The 20,428-nt window shown below is 43.8% G+C and overlaps 3 protein-coding genes across 12 annotated transcripts in view; 1 reads left to right on the top strand and 2 right to left on the bottom strand.

Annotated features, from left to right (window-relative positions):
• Positions 1-136: 136 nt before the first annotated feature.
• MRM2 (mitochondrial rRNA methyltransferase 2) lies at positions 137-3,412 on the bottom strand. 5 transcript variants are annotated; one of them, XM_069810269.1, is made up of 4 exons: positions 3,323-3,412; positions 2,394-2,659; positions 1,794-1,862; positions 137-1,691 (listed from the first exon to the last, which is right to left on the bottom strand). In XM_069810269.1, the coding sequence occupies exons 1-4, from the start codon at positions 3,361-3,363 to the stop codon at positions 1,267-1,269; spliced, it is 801 nt and encodes a 266-aa protein (XP_069666370.1). In that variant the 5' UTR covers positions 3,364-3,412; the 3' UTR covers positions 137-1,266. The 5 variants fall into 5 exon arrangements, with proteins under 5 accessions (XP_069666370.1, XP_069666369.1, XP_069666368.1 ...); XM_069810268.1 differs by having other exon boundaries at positions 2,388-2,659; XM_069810267.1 differs by having other exon boundaries at positions 2,388-2,659; positions 3,236-3,363.
• On the top strand, positions 2,884-8,015 carry NUDT1 (nudix hydrolase 1). 4 transcript variants are annotated; one of them, XM_069810273.1, is made up of 5 exons: positions 2,884-3,136; positions 3,919-4,075; positions 7,028-7,073; positions 7,149-7,290; positions 7,504-8,015. In XM_069810273.1, the coding sequence occupies exons 1-5, from the start codon at positions 3,061-3,063 to the stop codon at positions 7,674-7,676; spliced, it is 594 nt and encodes a 197-aa protein (XP_069666374.1). In that variant the 5' UTR covers positions 2,884-3,060; the 3' UTR covers positions 7,677-8,015. The 4 variants fall into 4 exon arrangements, with proteins under 4 accessions (XP_069666374.1, XP_069666375.1, XP_069666376.1 ...); XM_069810275.1 differs by lacking the exon at positions 2,884-3,136 and adding an exon at positions 3,418-3,508; XM_069810274.1 differs by lacking the exon at positions 7,028-7,073 and having other exon boundaries at positions 2,909-3,136; positions 7,145-7,290.
• A 649-nt stretch (positions 8,016-8,664) lies between these two features.
• SNX8 (sorting nexin 8) overlaps positions 8,665-20,428 on the bottom strand; it is a 28,676-nt gene continuing 16,912 nt past the window's right edge. For all 3 annotated transcript variants that reach the window (XM_069810266.1, XM_069810264.1, XM_069810265.1), the window contains 8 exons: positions 18,938-19,059; positions 18,490-18,570; positions 17,357-17,517; positions 16,811-16,943; positions 15,640-15,708; positions 14,684-14,833; positions 14,127-14,276; positions 8,665-13,361 (listed from right to left, as the gene is read on the bottom strand). In XM_069810266.1, coding sequence (XP_069666367.1) covers positions 13,248-13,361; positions 14,127-14,276; positions 14,684-14,833; positions 15,640-15,708; positions 16,811-16,943; positions 17,357-17,517; positions 18,490-18,570; positions 18,938-19,059 — 980 coding nt within the window. In that variant the 3' untranslated portion in view covers positions 8,665-13,247. The remainder of the gene's footprint in view (positions 13,362-14,126; positions 14,277-14,683; positions 14,834-15,639; positions 15,709-16,810; positions 16,944-17,356; positions 17,518-18,489; positions 18,571-18,937; positions 19,060-20,428) is intronic.

Here is a 20,428-nt window from a genome sequence, read left to right on the forward strand (position 1 = left end):
AAAAACCCACAAAAACCCGCTGTGTCCCCCGTACGTCCCCGCGACCGAGCTGCAAGGCTCCTGCTCGGGCAGAGGAGGAGCAGCAGGGAGAGCGCCCCGTCCCCCCACCGCATGGCAGGTAAGGAAGTTCCTCGAAGACATCTGGGTATTTTTATTTATTTTTGCCTTCCCAAACATACACAAAGCAACACCCAGCTCCCCGGTTCAGGCTGTTGGGCTCACACCTTCAGGCACACCGTTCGGTACGGAGATCCAGATCGGGAGGTTTCAAAGCAGTTAAAGTTTGATAATCCCAAATGAGATGTTTATAATGAGAAAGATCCAGAAGCCTTCAAAACAGACAGTGCCACCAGCCCCTCTTAAAACTCATGCCACAGTCGGCCTGATCAAAGTGCTATTTAATGTAAAAGTTGTCACTTCCAGATAAGGCAGTGGCTAAATTTATTTTTGCAACAGAATTCTAGCAATTCCAGCAGTAATTCCCCCTGTCTGGGATCCAAGGAACATCTTGTCATTTCACCTAACAAACACCACTGGTCAAATATAAAACAATACTGAAAACACAGGGGAAATTATCTTCTTAGTAGCGATGACCCTGCCCTACTGTCATTTGCCAGATTTACGAGTACCATGAAGTAGCAATTTCTAAATATAACCTGTGTCTTTAGAAAATGCAGCAGAGCCATCAGGCTGAATATTCCAGAGTCAGTCATACGTCCTGAGGGGCTGCATTACAGAACGTACGTGACGATGCAGATCCGGACACACACAAAAACGTTACCTATTCTTACATGTGCTAATAAATTGCACCAGCTTTTAAGAAAGATGAAGAGGCAATAAATTGGCTCAAACTCCCCTTGCTGGTCCCTCTCATTCTGACAACCGCCTTTATGGTTAGTCTCACATATGACAACATTAATAGTGTGATGATTTTCAAGCACACATTAAAAACTCATACAATCACTGTTTTATTTTCATTTCCATTACTCCAGCCCCAGAGGTTGCCTTTCATATTACTCCTCTCCATTCCCAACTGTTATCTCCACAGGTGAGAAGCTAGATTGGATGTCTCTGCTTGTATAATTAGCAGATAAACTCAGTTGGACACCACCCTGGTTTATTTTTGTATTGAAAAGCGTGATGTACTTCATAAGAATTGTGGCAGATTTTCCCAGGGTCTTAATGGTGGGATTTTTCTTTAAACACACACCAAATTCAGATTTCCAATCAGTGATCACCTGTTCGATAATCTGCAGTTCTCAGCTTTCACTTCCCTTTGTACAGTCTTGCCAAATAATAAGATTCAGCAGAGTCCTTCCGGCTGGCCTGAGGCTTTATAGTCCTCACGTCTTGGAACTGCTCCTTCAGTCTGTTTTGCAGAAGACGGGACTCATGTCCATCCCAGAATTTACAGAGCATCGTTCCTTTCGGCTTTAAAATACTTTGGGACAGACTCAGAAGGCCTAAACATAGATTGATCAATTTCTGATGATCCAGTTCTTTAATGCCTGTTGCATTAGGCGCCATATCGCTCAAGATAACATCCACCTTCTCTGCAGGAAGCAGACTCTGAATTGTCCTCAGCGTCCTTGGGTCTGCAATGTCAGTCTCCGACAGGAAGACTGCCCCTTCCAGAGGAGAAATCCGCAGGAGGTCAACGCCAAGGACGAAGCCAATGGGGACAGCAGGATCTAGATTATAAGAATGAATGACACACTGAACAATCATAATGGTTGCAAACAACCTGCATATGCCTGAGCTCCATGCTAGTCAATAAACAAAAAACATATCACCTGCTATGTCTGGTCTTCTTGTCCTTGGACAGTTTGCTGCGTGCATCTGGATGGATGGTTTGCTATAAGCTAATCCATTCAAAACATGAAAAGTCACGTAACTTTGGATAAGCAAGGACTATTTTTCATGTTTTTCTTCTGCTCTTTCAAGGCTGACAGTCCAGAAATCCCGGACAACAGTACAGATGATAAGACCTTCTCTTGTAAATATTAATGGCTTAGAACACATAAACCGTACATAGTGGTTACTACTGTTTTTCAAGAAGGGAAATAAAAATTCAGAAAAGCCAAGTTCTCTGCTGGAGGCCACACCAGTTTCCGAACTGCGTGAAGGGATCTTCCCCACAACAGTTAATCAGAACACTATCACCACATAATAAGTTTTTATTTCACAAATATGATTTCTTCAGACCATATCAAGATTTACTATTCTTCACGGCCATGTAGGCACACACCTTCATGCTTCTCTCACTGACTCTGGCATTTGCCAGTACCCATGTCCCTTCCCCACACCACCACCATCACAGCTGAGTTTTCTCACACACTTCAAGACAAGTGTAATCCCTATCCTGCCTGCCAAAAACATGCACTTACCAGTACCTAAGGCGTTGACCCTCTCTACAGCAACCTGGCTCCAAGCACCAGGCGCCGCTCCACAGTCAAGAACAGAAAGCCCTGGACGAAGAATTTGAAACTTGTCATCAATTTCCAGTAATTTGAAGGCACTTCGGCAACGGTAATTCTGCCGCTTCGTTGCCTTGACAAAGGGATCCTTCAAGTGCCGCTCCAACCACTGGTGCTCAGTTCCAGTTTTCTTCAGAAACCCCACCGTGGTGTGGAGACATTTGCTCACCAAATGCCGACAGCTGCCCAGGAAGACAGGCGAGTTAATCAGTCAGTGCATAATCACCACCTATTTCAAAAGTCTCTATAGTAATTCTAATCTTGACTACAGCTCTGCCCATTTATCACCAGGTTTACAAAAAAGCCTCCAAATTTGAGATTCTTGCACCTTTAGTTATCTGGTCCAGTCTCAACGAAAGGGCCGGATTTTGGACAGAGACCTCACAAGTTACCCCCTGCGCAAAGGCGGGAAAGAGGACCCCGCTCCTAGACAGCTCTTCGCTTCTGCTCCGGCGCTTGCGTTTAAGGCCCGCGGGGGCACGACATGGCAGACTGACCCCCGCAAGGGCCTGGGCTGCCTCAGAGGGGCTGGCGGCCTCCGTGAGAGGGGAGGCCGGGGGTACGCCAGCCCCTCCAAGGAGGGATGCCCAAGCTCCTGGAGGCTCCTTCATGCCTCCGGGTGGAGCACGCCGACAGCCACTGCCACCACCGCTTTCCAGGTAACTAACCCCCGCTCCGGCATTTCCAGCAACGACAAACCCCAAACGCCCGTTCCCCATTCCTGACGAAAACTGAAAGCGCCGAGACTAACGCCTCACCAACCCGGGGACACCCCACCAACTCCGGGGTCAGGGCGGGACCCGCCGGCGCCGAGCCCAGCTCTCCTCAGCGACTCCTCCACGCACCTGCCCGCGGCCGGAGCGGCTGCAACGCCCCGCCAGGCCATGGCGGCCGCCTCAGCCCGCTCCGCCTCCCCTCACGGCTACGGCGGGGCGGCACCGGGGGCGGAGCAGGAACAGCCGGGTCGGGACGGGCCGCTTCTGAGGGGGCGAGGCAGCGCCGGGCGGGAAAGTCGGGCGTTTGGGGCTGAGGTGCTGAGGGGACAGGGGGAGCCTGGCACTGGGGATGTTGGCGGGGGGTGGTTTAAGGATTTGGGGAGGGGGGTGCTGAGGAGGGTCAGGGATTTGGGGAGGGGGCTCCGGGGGGATAAGGATTTCGGGGGGGAGGGGATCAAAGATTTGGGGAGGGGGTGCTGGGGGAGCAGGAGAGCAAGGGTCAGTGGGGAGTGTTAGAGAAGTAGGCACTGGGAGAGGCGCTGGGGGACTGAGGGTTTGGGCCGGGGAGGGTGGGCAGCAGGCATTTGGGGAGGGTGTGCTGGGTGTTTGGGGGTGGTGAGGGGCTATCTGGCCCCCCACCCCCGGGCCAGAGGAGCAGCCTGGCCTCCTCTCTGAGGGGAGCCGGGAGCGCTTGGCACAGCGCGCCCTTCTCGTCTCTCGCCCAGGAGCCATGTGCACGTCCAGGCTCTTCACACTGGTCCTGGTGGTGCAGCCGCCGCGCGTCCTCCTGGGCATGAAGAAACGCGGGTTTGGAGCCGGGCTCTGGAACGGCTTCGGGGGAAAGGTGCAGCCGGGGGAGAGCATCGAGGAGGCAGCTCGCAGGTGAGGCCTGGTCCGGTTCGGCCGGTGCCCTTGGGAGAGGTGGGTATTGGGGCACAGGTTGGGCCGCGGAGGCGTTAGACCATTTGTGGTGGGCTGCAGGTGGAGTTACCGCAGCTCGGCTGGTCAGTAATGCCCTCGTAACCAGTGTGTTACCCACCAGTGCAGTCATGAGCCATCTCTGAACAGAGAAAATCGTCTGCTCCACAGGTGACGAGGGATCATCCACATGTACAAAGAAATGGGATTGCTCCCTGTTGTCTGTCACTCACGAATCTTTAACTGCTGTCCAGTCTACGAGTAACTGGAAGTTACCAAGTGTCCTCCCCACCTCCATGTCTCAGACTGATGAAACTGAGAGACTTAGTCTGCTAGTAGCGGGCGGAGGTTCTTGCACTGTTCAGAAAGGTGCAGAGTTTTAATTTTTGCTACAGAGCAGAATTGCAGCTTATGCCAATCTACTGCTTATTGTTTAAATTTTGCACCTGTTGAACAGACACTACCTTCCAGTAGCATTTTTAGTACTGCGTGAAAATGTTGTAACAAAATAGTAGAAATTCTTACGGATCCCTTATGAAAGGCACTGTTATTTGACTGCATGGTGGCATTTTTAAGCCCCAATGCTGAGTTAGGGAATCAAATTCCATCAATACAGAGGTACAGTACCGTTTTTGAAGCTTTTAGTACTGACTTGTTGAAGTTCTTTCTTCTGTCATTAAAATGAAATAGCAGAACACAGCTGAATTGCTAAACTCCTCTAAAAATTAGGTACCTTGTTCTTTACATGAATGTTGCTGATACAAAGCCATGCTTTGGCACCTCCTCACTTCCTGATACATGCCCAAATTTGCCCTCGCACCTGCAGGAAGATCAATGTTGGTGTGCTCAACAGCTACCTAACAGCTTTTGCCCTGAGACGTCTCCTCAGCTGTTGTGCCAGTGCAACCGCCTGGGTTCTGTGGTGAGCTAATCCAGGGGACAGAAGGGTCCTCTATGCAGATGTGCACCCAGCAGTGCACAGCATTAACGTATCTCATGCTTACATCATGGCTTTTCCTGTAATTTATCATCTCTAAGTGGAGGGAGGGAGATCGGTTTTGTTACTTAAATCAGGCCTTCATTTGCTAGGCTTACATTGCCACTGACTGTGGTGTAAATCTAATGATTTAATTTAGCATTTGATTTCCTAGGTGCGTGTTTACTTGCGCTAGCCCGCAGTTAGAAACCAGAGCTTTAGTCCATGCAAGACGTCAAGTAATGAAAGTTTCAGCAGTTCTCAGTGCAACATGCCACAGCACAGCCAGCGCCTGCTGCTGTGGACTGTGGAACAGTCCAATCCTCATCCCTTTCAATGTAGCTGGTAGGAGTTTGCTGCGGAATGACACAACCGATTCCTGCCGAGGTCAACTGAGCAGGAAACAGTCCCCAGAGCCAGAGCCAGCACACAGCCCACCTTCCTGGAGGGAACAACACAGACACCGTTGAAGCACTGCCTCGGGTGCAGCTCTCCTCCAGGAAGTGTCACACAGTCCCAATCAAACTTAACTGGCACCACCTCCGCTCTGTATTCGGAGTTAAGGTATTGGGCTGTGGTTCTGTGTTGCACTCAGTTGGGTTTGCAGCGGCATAAGGTGTGAAGTGTCCTCACAGCACAGATAGTTAACTATTAAGCTGAAACATGAACAGAAGTTTCCTGTATCAGCAAGATTTCTATCCTCTACTGGGTATGCCACACTCCTGTGAGCACCTGGGCACCCACAGCTCCTCTGTGGCACATGGTGTAAGGGGAGCATTTAGCTAGTCATTATTTCCAGTTTGCTACCTGTAATGTTTCCACTTACTATATACAGAGCCAGACAGCTGACAGATAAATTGCTTGGAGAACCATACCAGTGTTGTGCTTTGTTGTTCAATTATCACAGCCTCTAAAATGAAGCTTTTAGCTTTGTTGCTGGAAAACTGCCTCTATTTTAGACGTAGATAATTTCTCAAGAAGATAAACTAAAATTAGCTTAGACAGATTAAGCTGGAATATAATTTTGAAGGATGGGATCCATGAAATTGATGCCAAAGAAAGCTGGAGCCTTAAAGATCATTTCCATTATATTTTAAAATTGTTAAGTTACTGCCAAATGTGCAACTACAGCTACATTAATTATTAACCTTAGCTGAAGATACACTGCTTCAAAGTATTCCTTATTTTTGTATGTTAGAAAAACCATTACTAACTTCAAGCTATGCCGATTCTGCTAGAGGTAGGTAAAAATAAAAAAAGCCCTAAGTGCGTAGCATAAACAGAGCAAGTAATTGAATGTGCTTCAAGTAGCTGTGCATGGTGATGCATGGAAAAGAGCTGTCTGGCAAGTCTCTCAAAGTGCTCTTAAAAGTCTTGCCTTCTAGCGTCTCGTTATGCTAAGTGTACTTCCAAGGAGCAGAAATGGAAAGTTTACACAATTGCTTTGTGTTTTTATATGGCATTTGAACGGGAGATAGTATTCCTAACGTTCTGTGTGCAAATGATGTTGTGTAGTGCGTAGTGCTATTTAAATAAGCTTCAGTTAGTCTCAGAAGCACCTGATTTTGTAGCAAGTACAGATGTTCCAGTATTTATTACCTGCTTCCTCACAATTCTAAAAGCTTTGGCTTGAAGTTGGCAAGCCTTTTGCCTGTTTAAATGTGTCTCAGAGTTCTTAAGCCACATCCAGCTACAAGTCGTGTGAGTGTTAGCACACTTCTAACTAATGTCAGAAAAGATCACGTTGCAAGGAAATTATACTAAACAATTTTCCTGAATCTTCCCCTTTCAACATAGCTTATTTTCCTACCAGCCTTTAGGACCTCGTCATAACGCGGAAGCCAGCCTGACCTGGCTCCACTGCGGTGTAAGTAGGCTAACAGTTTGGTGCAAGCCAGAACTCTGCTTTGCTCTGTAGGCTGTGGCCGACTGTTTTACAGGTGCAACTTTCACTTTTGGTTCACTGGAAGTGTTTTGAATGTGCGAGTAAAGCTAATGACTGCTTTTTTGTTCTCCCGCTGCTCGCTTGCATGTAAAGAAGTCTATTTCTTGTGCAGGGAGCTCCTGGAGGAGAGTGGACTGACTGTGGATACCTTACAGAAGATGGGTCAGATCACATTTGAATTTGTAGGCAACTCTGAACTCATGGACGTTCACATTTTCCGAGCAGATCATTTTCATGGAGAGCCAACAGAAAGTGATGGTAGGTAGCTAGTGGAGGGGAAAGAAGGATGTGCATTCTCTTCTGAGACAGTATTGCTCTTAAGAAATGCAGAACTATTCATGCCAAAATCCCTTTGAGAAGGGAGGCAGCTGGGCTGTAGAGAGAAGCTGCTTGTTGACAGATATTCAAAGTCTAGGCAGCAAAAAACCAAGAGAAAGTCTCCTGCAAAGTTCTTTTGTTTTCTCCCACCAGAAATGCGTCCACAGTGGTTTCAGCTGGATGAGGTGCCATTCAGTCACATGTGGGCAGATGATATCTACTGGTTTCCCCTGCTGCTTCAGAAAAAGCTGTTTCGTGGCTATTTTAAGTTCCAGGGACAAGACACTATCCTGGAGCACACCCTGAAAGAAGTGGAGGAAGTTTAAGAAAATGGAAGCATTCAATCCACATGCTGCTGCCCGCACTAGGCTAGAACACCATGAGCACTACTTAGAATGGTCTCCTTTCTCAACTCTCCATCAAAGGAGACTTATTTGCCAGGTCACTGAGAAGTAAGGAAAATAAGGGGGTTTCTTAGAGCAGAAATAAAAGTAACAAGATTTTCCATTCTGTGAAGTCCCTGGCTGTAGTATATTTAGCAGTTAGGTAATCACAATTATTAAAAACTTGGTGTTAACCCTTTTCTTCACAACTGGCCAATTGTTTAGGCTTTTCCCTCATGGCTGGAAATGTTTTTAAAAAATTAAAAATGTTTTTTAGTAAAAGCATGTGGTGTTCTCTTGTAAACTGCTGGCTACCTTCTAGACTGTTTAAGGACCTTTCAGGAGTTGGCTTCCTTTCACAGAAACATTAAGTGGACTGTGACGCAGCAGAATCAATTATCTTTTCTGTGCCAGTTTCTATAGAGTTCCCTATTCAGCATTACTTCCTGGGACAAAGTGAGGCTTGACCAGAGCTGTGGAAGCCTTTTGAGAAGTTTAGGTAGAGATCCCTCCAGGATTCTCCAGCTGAAGGCAGTGTAACATTATAGGAGTTAAGAAAACAAAAGTCAGAGGGAGATGTATGGCACTGTTTGAGCCCTGCCTTCACTCTTGCAGCTCCTGCCATGAACCTGAACTGTTTTGAGCGTTTCAGGTAAAGATACACTGAACAAAATCAACTTTCAGCAAGTCCATGTTGCAAAGTGCCATCACCTACAGCTGCAGGCTTTGCCACATGTCGGTAGCAGGTGACCTGTTCAGCATTCAGGTCAGCCCAACTCAGCAGGCCAGGCAGCAAAACCTTAATCAAACTGTGCTACAAATAACACATCACATATGTAACTTCTTATACAAGTTTTGGTTTTTTGTTTTGGTTTTTTGGTGGTTTTTTTTTTTTTTAAACACTTTTACAAACACATATAACACTTACAGATAGAATCTTGGAATGTAATATAGGATCTGTAAACATTTCCAGTCTACCAGCTGTAGTAATAGTTCTTTAATTCCTGCATTTGGATAAAGTGCTTCATACATAAGGCTATTTGAGCAAAGCAAAGATACAGGATATTCCAGGCAGGCAAAATTCACGCCCTCTGAACAAGATTGTTTCTTGTCTCCCTCCAGCAGTTCTGAATATTTTATACCACTCAAAAATGCCCTTCTTCATATGCTCAGTAAGCCACAGCCTAGACTTGGAGTATAAGAGTTAATACCTTAGACTCTTTTACTTTTCCTTTTGTGCTGCACACTGAGTTATTTACAGAGTTTTTGATACTCACCTCTGCTTCTGACATAGTAGTAAGGGTTTCTGGCTGTTCTAATGGAAAGAATGGCTTGAGGCAAGTAGAGGAGAGAAAATAAGCACAAGGGGATAGGTAGCTTGTAACAGGATGTAAGACCTTACTGCATGGTAGGAAAGGGAGTGACTGGCAGCCAATACCTGTTATGTTATCTTGATTTATTTCCTGGTGGACACTGTAAATCGCATGGTGAGACAGAACAAATTACTTTCTGTTCCTCCAGGAGTTTAGGTAGGAAAAGAACAAGTGCAGCTGAGGCTTGCGCTTCTATTTGCTATCCCCTCTTCTGCAGTCAGTTCAATCCTTTTATAAAGATGCTTTCACCAGCACCGACCTTTAGGTCATGTCAAAGAGTAGTGATGTTATTGGTCCTGCTGCAGTTGCAGAGATTGACGTGTTTTAAGTAAGTTCTGTCCCCAGCTGGTGATCTTTGTCTTTTGGGAAACAGCACAAACCAAAGATTGTAAATTAGCCTGTTACAAATTCCAGGAATTACACCCTTATATGATCAAAGTAGAAGAGTAAAAGCACTGGAATGCAGCAAGGCACTGTTGAAAATGTAACAACTTGGGAGAAGCAACTTGCAAGGAAGATGGAAGGAGAGGGAAAGAAGCATCAAAGATTAAGGGTGTATTGTAAATACAGTTTGGAAAGCCTTTCAACACGATACTGGTCAAAAAGCCTGTATATTGCCACTTCACAGCCTGAAGCAGAGGAGACCTCAGGAGTGACAAAAACATATAGCCCTTTTGATAAAACAATTTTCAGGCAAAGTTTCAGGTTCTCAGCTATTTACTACCCTGGTACCTCCACAACAGATTTGACAGACACTGACAGAAAGACTGGAGGCCTTTTCTACCATTACTGTTTTGAACACATAATAGTCCCCGTGACCTCAAGCAATACATAGAAAGCTTCCATTCAAGAAGGCACGTTAACTCTTTGGTGCTACATCTTACAGGAGCATCAGTCCTTGGCTAGGCAGCATGCACTCTTCAATTAGTCTTCTGGTTTGCTTAGTGTTTACTGCAACCTACCCTGCTACCAGCAATGGAACCAACTTCATTAAGTCTTGTTCTCACCCTTGCATATAGCTAGGCTGTTTGCTGCAGAAGGGAATACCGTGGAGGTAACTACAACTGTTTCTCCTACATTGACTAGGGGAGACAGACAACTGAAGTGAACTTGATTGATTCCCTGCTGCATTCCTCTAGAGGAAGCAAGCCATACTTGATGCTGCTCTCCAAGTCTGACAGATCCCCAAACTAAACGACAAATACAGTAAGGAAATCCCTCACATATTGAGGTAAACATAATAGTGCTATTTGCACACTGACCAGTCTCCCAAAAATAAGGTTTGCAAACTAAGGGTTGTATGAAATAGTGTATGCGTGTATTTAGGAATGAGACAGAATCTTGACAGTCCAGTATGAAATAAACTCTGGAAGTGCCATTAGCTATATCAGCTTCGAGAATACCAGGCCTCTGTTCTCAAAATGCTAGGTGAACAGAGTAACATCAAAACAAGAAAACCCCATCCCCAAAACTGCTCTCCTCAAAGAGGCAAGGGCTGACAATGGAGGAATGAGTGTTTTCTCAAAACAACGTAATTCCAGTTTCTTTACAGGTCATCTGGTCTGTGGTTATCATTATTACAGTCTCTGCATTTGGACTGTAGAATACTTGCTTTGAAGGAGAACAGGAAAGAGGGTTAGTCTAAAGCCCAAATGTGGTTTTGATGTTTGGTTTTTTGTTTTTAAATAAAGCCCAAAATTGTAACTTTTTTCTAAAGTGAGAAGTGCAAAGTTCCCTTCCGGCTAATACTTTGCAAGTGCTCCTGCAGAACACAGGCCAGTCATCTATCCCAGCCAGACAAGTTACGCAGAAGATCCATCATGTAGGTATTACATCTTGCCCCAAAACATTCAGTATTTTCTTAACTTGACGGTTCACTGCATCAGGCAAACAAGGCTAAATGAGGGAGGATGGGTACTAGGAGTAAGAAAATGATAGGCCGTAACCAGCCAGCACCTTCTAAAGATGCTAGGAGTGAAGAGTGTTTAAAAATATGGTGACATGCTTTCCGCACTTTAACCACAAACTATCTTCCTAATCAAGACAAGGTCAAGCAGAAAAACCTTTTGTGCCATTCTTGAGATAGTATATTCTTTGTTACTGTACTGTAGAAACATTTCCCTCCTCAGCCAGTTTGCTCTGGCTTGTGAGCAGAATCTCTTCTGCATCACTTTGGCAATCTTCAGGAGAGAGAATCAAATCTGTCACAGCCATCTGCAGTTAATCTGTCTCACTGGACAAGGCCAATACGCAGGAGGAAAGACTCAGAAGAGAGTTAACATTTGAATTGCTATAATAAGCTCTTAACAATGCATTCTGAGCAAGGTTGTTAAACAAGACACCCTACACACTCCTTAAGGCCCAGCACCCAAGAAATTCACCCACGTAAGTGCACTTCCCCACATTTTGAGGGGTGTGTGTAACGGTTATACCCGTCTCATGAAACTGGGCAAGTAACATTATCTTGCTCCTATCTGAAGAAACTAACCCATAATTTCCACCTAGACTAGGAAGTTCATGTTGCACTGAATTTTCTAAATTAATTAAAAAAAAAAAAAAAGAAAAAAGCTGTTGTGATTGGAGGATTTAAATATACTTCCTGCTAACGGGGAAGCTCCTAATGGGAAAATACTGTAACAGTTCCAGTTTGACAGCGAGCACTCATCCTTCTTAATATGCTTCCTTTTTACCCACTCAAGAAAATGCTAAGAAAACAAGTTTCAAATTGCCCTCTGGCAGCTATTTTGGCCCCACAGAAGTTAGGTTCAGGGCAGTCCTGTTCACGTAGAGTTTTGTTGCATATGTTTGCAGTTTGTTCAATTATCAGTTTCTCTGGAGGATATGCACAATTTCCCCTAAGGTAACGTGACATGCAATTTCTCCTCCCCCTACCCTTTGCCTTGTGAGGGAAAGTCACCAGAGATACAAAGTGAAACATGGAGAATGTTTAGTCCCTTTATCACAATCACAAATCATTCTGAAAACCCCATTACCAAGCACCATGCTATTTTTTGAGAGATAGAGAACTGTCACTTTTTTGTCTTCTCTCCTTCACAAATACACTCCAACGCTACCCACAGCCAGAAAAAAAAAAAAAAAAAAAAAAGACAGTAACATCCTGATAAATACTGACTTTTTTGCTAATGAACTTTATCAACATTGTGTCCCAGCCTGCTGGTGTAACAGGATAGTCTGATATTAGACCAAAGAAAACACCAGCCTTTGGGTCAGCAGCTCTCCAATAGTCCCAAACAGCTACTAAACAGATTGATGTCAGAACCTCCAGAAGACAATAAACAAGCTACCTTGTAGCTGTTCTGCTCATGAGTGGTTTACAATTAAGGAGTGTTTTATTCAATTATGTTCTCATTTATGCCAGGCAAACTCAGACTCTGAGTTCCTAAACCTAGTTGGTCTTTGGCCCCAAACTGAAAAATATGAGCAAGTCCCTAGGCTGCCCTGCAACCGTGAACTGAAACACAGTGACGATACAGTCTGCCTAGCCTCACCAGGAAAATTATTGTCACGCAGCAGCACTAACCCCTACCCAGCTGGGTTAGTGACTCCAACCACTTCATTCACTTATTTTGTGCTAAAGTTTACCAGTAAGAAATCAAATCCAGACACCTATCAATGGGACAGCTTTCAGCTTTCCTTATGCACATATGCCCCTAACACAGGTCCTCCCAAGCTTAAAAGGTAATCCATCTCTACCACAAGCCAGTGCTTCACATATCCTGTTCATCTCAGCACTTCAGAGATGCACAGAGATGCGTCAGCATGTGTGCAGATAAACATTACTGGAGGACTGTTAGTACAAGATGCAGAGGCATCAGCAACAACACTGCAGCACTCACTGCACCAGGTCACACCCTGACCCCACGAAGAGTGTCTGCAAGATAACGAACATCAGCCCTGCCCCAGAGCATTTCAAAATTAAGAGATTGTCTTTGTATCTGTATGTTCTGCCCCACATCCAGTCTGTCTAAATCAGAGAGCAGCTCAAAGCAGCGGAATTACAAAATAAAAAAAAATAAAAAAAAAAAAATAGCTGTTTGGAGGATTCATTCTAACATCTGGAGGTAGAGGTCCCACCCCTTCCTTGATTGCACTTCTTGCTCCATGCTAGATGCTCAGGGCATTAATTGGAGAAGAAGTTTCCCTCTGGAGGTGACAATGGTGGAGTTGGCATATTGCTAGATCCCACAAAAAGGCAGCTCAACTTCGGCTTCAATTCATTCCAAACTTTACTCATCTGTGAGTAGAAAAGGAGAGAAAACAGACATGACAACACGGTAGGCAATCACCTCACCACACTGTATTTTGGCAACAGTTTCAGAGTACTCAAAAGCACAACATAAATTTGCTGAAGTACTTTGGGAAAGTCCAGCGGACCCAGATTGTCCCTTTCAGACTGGTACTATAATGCAGCTCTCTGAACATTTTACTGAGCATGCATGGAAGGGAGATTTCCCATACCTTCGTCAAATTCCTTCACTGCAGGGAAGGAAAGGAGCTGAAGGAGGAGAGACCTTTCTAATATAAAGAATGCAAGAAAGTCTGTATGTGGGGAATGCTGAAGGTCGTATTTAGGGGTTAACAAAAAGGAGCTCTTGAATTTAGAGCAAAAACAAGGAAGTTGTTCCTTGTCATATAATTTCTGTGTAGCACAACAAAAACCACATTCACCTAGCAAACTCACATCATTCATTACAGGATAGCTAGTTATTTAAAGGTTGGGTCTTCTTCAACTGCCTCTAGGGTAAGGCCAGCTGCAGATGAGAGAAGAAAAAAAGAAAAACACAGCAACTTGCTGCAAGAAGATACAGTCTTTTAGAGAGGTTAGAGGCCAGCCTTGATCCTCACCCCAAATTGGAAAGACCTTAGATGACTTCTTAAGAAGTTATGAAAGAACGCAGCAGGACAAATGATTAAAGAAGGATGGCCCACAGGTGAAAACAAATACATTCGAATTCCTACTCATATTTTGGGAAAAAGAATGCAGTCCAGAAGAACTCACCTCTTTGTGACCCTGGATCTGGGAGTTGACAAAGGCCCCCAAAATGTGAGACGTGAGAGGCAGATAGATGTGGATAAGCTGTGTCTCCTGATGCAGGCAATACAGAGAGAAGTAATTCCGCAGCTCCATGGTTAGGATAGCATTTTCTTGCTGAAAGAAGAGGAATTCAGTTAAATACATTGCCAGGAAGAGGGTGCCAAGGAGGTTCACTTGCAGCAGGAGAAAACAGCATTCCTCACCATACTAGCAATTCAAACACATACCAAAAACGTAAAAAGGCAGTTCCTGGACCAATTTGATATGTCAGCAACTGCACTTTCCATCATGCAGACTGCTGCTTTCCACAGCTCCTGCAAATGACATGTTACCAAAGAGCCAGTAATAAGTGTTGAGGAAAACAAACACGTTTTCCATGTAGCACAGCAAGCAGCTCAAATTACCCAAAGCACAGGTTACCTTTTCAGTCTAATGGCTTTCTGCAAATATGAGTGAACTACATAGCGGCACCATTATAGGAGTCCAGTACCACCCTTTGCTCTCCCAGGCATCTGCCCTACCTCCACAATCCGAGACTCCAATTGCTCCACCGATTCCGGTTCTTTGTTCTGCACAGTGGCACTCATCATCTGCTTCTTCATCATGCTGTACTTATGCAATGCTCGCTGGTGCTTGTGCAATACTCCCTTCTCATGTCTTTCACACAGGTCCTTTATGTGAAAAGGAAAAAAACAGGTACTCAACGGAAGCTAAGAGACAGCAAGCACACAAGCCAAGTACATCAGGAACACAAACACAGGGTCACGCTTTATGTAATTTCTATGCTGCAGATTTTTGTTTCTTTGTTTTCAAGAAGGTCAGAAAAATGTTGGCAGCTAAGAATTCAAGAAACAAAACTGCTTGGACCCAGACCAGTGAGCTTAAGAGGCAATCTGGAGCATCACTTCTGCCAACATTTTGGATCTTATCAGGCCTCTTATCTTTTGTGCACTTCTCATTATTAAGTGCTGGCAATTAACTGTGGTAAGAGCTTGCCAGTGTCCTTCTATTTCAGTCCAGGCATGGGAACGTCAAGAAAGGCTGCCACATACAGTTTCACTAGGTGCTTCTAAAAAAAAGTGCCTTTGACCAAAACATTAGTATTAACAAAAATTCTTCCATTTTAACTGAACTCATGTCTCCATGAACAAAGTAGCAGCAATCTAATTCACCACTTCGACTCAAAAGCAACCAAATCTGGAAAAAAAGTTAGCTGATCCATATAGTTCAAGCAGTCATATTTTTAAATTCCTTGCAGGGTTTGCCGTTTGGCAAGTTCTCGAGACAAGATGAGCTGACCAGTACAGCTACAGAGCTAGCTACGGCCAACAGCCACTCCACTCCCTCTGCCAGATGCCCAGTTTGCCTCTGAACTGGCCTCCCAGACAGTTTTCCATCCAGTTGGCGTTACACCCTCTGAAGAGCACAAGCTTGCTCTAAACAACTTTCTCACTGGCAGAAAAACAGCAGAGCTCACTTTATAGGACTGGAGTAAATCCAGGAAAAGGTTCAGCTTCTCCACCACATCATTCTCTTCCTGTTTACCCTAGAAAACAAGGAAAAAGTACATTTTATGTAAGCCTGGCAAGAACCGACATCACAGTTCTTCACATCCTTACACCATGCAGGCCTTCCACTGTATTCTCCAGGGCACATCAACGCTTACACAACTGCATCAAAAATCTTTCAGATGGCACTTGAGTGTTTAGTCTTCAGTAATGCAGAACAAAGACCTGACTAGAGCAGGAACAGCTTTTCCAATTGAGTGATCATTATAACAAGAGGAGTTGGTTTTACAGTCCTGTGTCAGTCCTTTCAGCTCTCTCTGCCTGAATTTCTTGCTCTTGCAGATTCCTCCAATCTTTCACTTTCCCTTATTACAAGATAACTAATCCATTAAAGCTATGAATACCTGCATGTTCCCCATAATAGTTCATGCATCAGAAGGCAGAGATGAAACACCAAGCCACATTTCACTACTTGTTTTTTTATTTTGCTAAATACTATCTTTTCTTCCTGTATCAATAGCACTTCCTGGAGCATAAACTCTGGAGAAAGAAACCTGGTCTGACTGATCTATAAAAGCATGCTGAGTATTTTAACACAATGAGATGAAGAGAAGCGAAGACAAAGCTATTACTTTTCCTTCCCAGACTGTCATGTTCTCACATTATTCTAACAGTCATTATCACACTGCACACTTACAAAGGAATATGATACTTCTGTCTAAATGACTCTCACGTAATGTTTAAGTACATGAATGTCAAAATTTGATTCAGAAATAATTTCTTCTGGATTCTCTGTAGCAGATTAACAAGACAGAACGCAGGACTTTCGGACAGTTCAGTATAGTCGTACAACTTAACTTGTCCAATAACCATTTGAAATTAAAAAAGAAAGTGGGCTTTTCCCTCCTTCCCCTTGCCCACTGTGTTTTTTCCCCATTTAAACACAGTCGGTTTTTTTATTCAAGCTTGAACAAGCAGGCTGGTGGCCGAGGATGCAAGTTTGGACCACCATCTCCGTCTTAACTCTTTAAGTACCTATGTCCACAGAGCTTATGATTCAAGATGAAACTTAAGGCAGTAGTGCACCTCCTTCATTTTACAAAAAGAAAAAAAAAAAAAGAAAAAAAGTAAAGAACTCACCTGCTGCACAGCCTTATCTGCCAGAAGTGCAAATTCAACTGACAGACCCTTCAAGGCTTGTTTCAGAGTCCCCCATGTGCTATTATTCAAAGCAGCCCAGGAAGGAAGCGGTGTAGTGTCTGAGCCCAAAGCACTAGGGAGGAGATAAGTAGTATTCAAATCTAGGAGACAAATTCCACTAAGTAGATACACTTATTTGCAGAGAGCAGTTCAGAGTTTCTAATCTGTCTAAATTGCTTGCAGTGCTGAGCTACTACTGAACAATCACAAATGCAGAGCTGTGTATATACTGGGGGAAGAGACAATAAAACCAGTACCTGAATGTCAAGGTACTTGCATTTTCTTTTTTCTTGCTCTATGGAACGCAACCTTAGTGGAAAGCATGCATTTTCTTCTTTTATAGTAGGAAAAATTTTATTATGACCTACAGCATGCATTGAAATACCCACTCTTACCAGACCATGCAGGTAAACCTTACAACAGTTCTGAGTTCTGAAACAACAGTAGAAACATTCACATTAACAAATCCTCTTCCTCCCAACCTACCTTAGCTCCTTTCCAAATATGAGGAGATCTGAGGCATTATCAATGGCTCGAGAAGCTATCCTCTCTGCACGGTCCCGAAGCTTATAAAAGCTATTATAAATATTTCTGATGAGCTCCCTGCTGGCAGCAAACTGGGCCTGTATGTCAGCTGGAAGGAAGTCCTGAAGAAGTGCGAGAGAGGTTACTAGTGGACAAATCAGAGGCACATTCACATACGTTAATTGTGGGCACATCATATAGTCAGGAGAGAGAGACAGATTTCCCTCTTGTGCTTGCTCTCTCATGCCATGCTGTAACAACCCTGAAGAGATGAGCTTCATAATTTAGGTGTCCAAGTCAGATGTCATACAAATACCCCTAATTTTCAGAGGCAGGAAGAGGTTCAAATACCGGGTGTAGACAGAGTTGGCAAAATCTGCAATTCTACTATGCAGTTAAAATGGGGTTTGTGAGGTTTCAAGCTCACTGGTTCTGATCCGATGCTACTAGTAACTGCCAGCCTGGCAAAGTCAAGCATGTACTGAAAGTTCAGCTCTTTTTGACCTGTGTATCACTGGTAAAAGCCTGAATTAAGCTCCAGTTGCAAAACCTTCTGCTAGCATTGCAGAAACCTGAACAACAACTTGCTTTAAAATTGCTCAATGAACACAGTGAATGTATATTTGAAACTTGCCATAGCACTAATCACTGGGATAAGCAAATATATGGAGAACTTTTAACTAACTTCTCTATAACAGACCAAAGTATTCTCCCACAGGAAGAGGAGAACAGACAGAATGAGAGCATGAAAACATGGCGAAGACATCAATCTAGATATTAGCTTTTAAATTGTGCAGTATGTGCATTTGTTTGTTGTGCAAGTAATTACTGAGAAACAAGTTCTGAGCAGGATTCATTGTTTAATCTTTATCATATTCATGAACAAGCACTTATCTAGAAATATCAGGCCCTTAAGAGTCAAATATTTATTTGATCTTTTCAATAAAGTTACAAGTTTAGAAGTCCTTCAAACTTTGGAAACAGCTCTCTCCTACCCAAGGTCTCCATCACTCAACGAACGCCGTAACTGATCCACCTGGAGCAGAGAGCCATTTAAACCAGAATAATATGTTGCAAGAAATTTGTATACATACCTTGGCCTGGGTAGCTAATCTGCAGGTCATAAATTCATCTCCTACTCCCTGGACCAACTCTCTTAGCTTATTCTGTACATCCTGGAGAAGACACAGAATGAAATGAGCATGAAAGAACTAAGTAACACACAGGCAGTTCACACAGGTCTCCGATATGTTGCAATAGTAAGGCACAACTTAGCAGATACAGTTTTACCCAGGTTAGGTTTAATTTAAGGAAAAGCATAATATGTATTCCACTAAGAACAGTTATAATTTCCAAAACACTATGCTCCTCGCACTGAATGAAATTACCTTCCACTTTCCAGCTGTAGAAATACCTACTGAGAGAAAATTCTCATCATGGGGAGCAACAATGTGTAGGCCAAAAGCAATTCTGAACTCTGTGCCCAGCGAAGCAGTTACAGGAAGGTATACAAACTCATGACTATTGCTAATAAGTACTCACTGAGCCACTGAATGACAGGAAGAGTTTCAAGAGCACATCTTCCGAGAAAGGGGGATGTCGAGCCACCAGGTTTATAAAACGCTTCAGTGCTCTCCTCCTAGATTCTATGAATTCTCGATCAGCTACAGGAAGAAACATTAAATTTCAATTAATGCACCACACATTACAGCTGCTCAGAAAGAGAAAAAAGAAAGCACTCAGTCCAGCAATTTCTTTGTACTTAACAACCCTTGCTAAAGCACTGCAACCAAACCAAAAAACTGTTACCTATAGTCTGTCAGATCCCTAAAACAATCTTTTGGATTGACCACCAGAACAAATATTCCTTCAAGTGGTTCTTTACATCTTACTGAAATCCAGCAGATATATATCTATGTGTGGTTATTTCCACAGGGTGGGTCAGATAAGCAGGATAAACAACCAAGTCTACGGCCTGAAGCCTCCACTTACAAACTGTGGGCATACAAAAATTCTTCTTCCTCTGAATCAATTCCACAGCTGGTCCCCAGAGGGGATCTCAGTCTGTTTGGGACTCCTGGGAAATGCAGCACAACACACTGCTTCTTGCCACTGCTAAGATCACTGCCACATGCAAAGTGATCATCCCACAAATAATAATGGGGTTTTTGCTCACTATTCTGAAGAACTAGCTTCAGTGTGCTGTACCTTCATCTGTCCCTCCTCCTCTCTTTTAAGCATTTTGGGTCTAGAGGGAGAATAAAGGGGGTTTTTTTTTCAGTTGTTTGTTCAAGATCAGTACCCATCTTTTTCATGCAGTATGTCAGAAAGTACTTTGGAAGACCTGCACAGCAATCTGCAGTACATCCATCCAGAATCCTTACTTGTCAAACTAAAGAAGTTCCGTTCATCTCCCTGAAACAGGAAGAATTTCAATCTGGCAATACTGCAGTGAGGCAGTAAATCAAAGTTCCTGGAGTTTTTCAGGAAAGATGAAAAATTCAACTAAAATAAGACTGAAGGAAAAGAAAGCAGCACAGAACGAAATTAAAGGAATGCACTTAATCCATGACAACACTCTCATATCATGAAAGGGCATTACTCTTTTGTCTCAATTTTAAGTTGGGAGTTTGCTGGCTGCATGGACTCTCTATAATAATCCTTAGTACAGTATCACCCATCAAATGATTCTTCTGTCATTAGGGTTGCAGTTGATTTTGCTTTGTTCATACTTTAGCCTACATGGAGATCCCTGTAGTCATCTACACACTTCCTATATGATCTGTCTCAGTTTGCTGCTATCCTCCAAAAAGAGCAGAGCAGATAATCAATCTTTCTTCATCTGACAGATGGATGAAAGTAGACCATCATGAAAATAAGGGTGTAACTTAGTAGAGGAGCATACCAAGTATAAAAAACATGTAGCTTTGCTCATCCGGCTCTGGGACTAAGGAGGTTGCAAGAGTCACACATCTATACCAATCCATCAAATCCTGTGTCCTGCAGTTCCATTTGTTAGTCCATTAACCTACT

Source organism: Haliaeetus albicilla, chromosome 22, assembly GCF_947461875.1.
Source record: "Haliaeetus albicilla chromosome 22, bHalAlb1.1, whole genome shotgun sequence".
NCBI classification, from domain to species: domain Eukaryota; kingdom Metazoa; phylum Chordata; class Aves; order Accipitriformes; family Accipitridae; genus Haliaeetus; species Haliaeetus albicilla.

What these genes read in the sequence shown, in the direction of transcription:
- MRM2 (XM_069810267.1), bottom strand. Translation starts at nt 3,363, where the DNA reads ATGGCCTGGCGGGGCGTTGCAGCCGCTCCGGCCGCGGGCAGGTGCGTG. An exon ending in GGTGGGGTGTCCCCGGGTTG is followed by an intron (nt 2,660 to 3,235) that starts GTGAGGCGTTAG and finishes CTTCCTGGGCAG; the next exon opens with CTGTCGGCATTTGGTGAGCA. An exon ending in AAGAAGACCAGACATAGCAG is followed by an intron (nt 1,692 to 1,793) that starts GTGATATGTTTT and finishes CTTATAATCTAG; the next exon opens with ATCCTGCTGTCCCCATTGGC.
- NUDT1 (XM_069810273.1), top strand. Translation starts at nt 3,061, where the DNA reads ATGCCCAAGCTCCTGGAGGCTCCTTCATGCCTCCGGGTGGAGCACGCC. An exon ending in CTGCCACCACCGCTTTCCAG is followed by an intron (nt 3,137 to 3,918) that starts GTAACTAACCCC and finishes TCTCTCGCCCAG; the next exon opens with GAGCCATGTGCACGTCCAGG. An exon ending in AGAGCCAACAGAAAGTGATG is followed by an intron (nt 7,291 to 7,503) that starts GTAGGTAGCTAG and finishes TTCTCCCACCAG; the next exon opens with AAATGCGTCCACAGTGGTTT.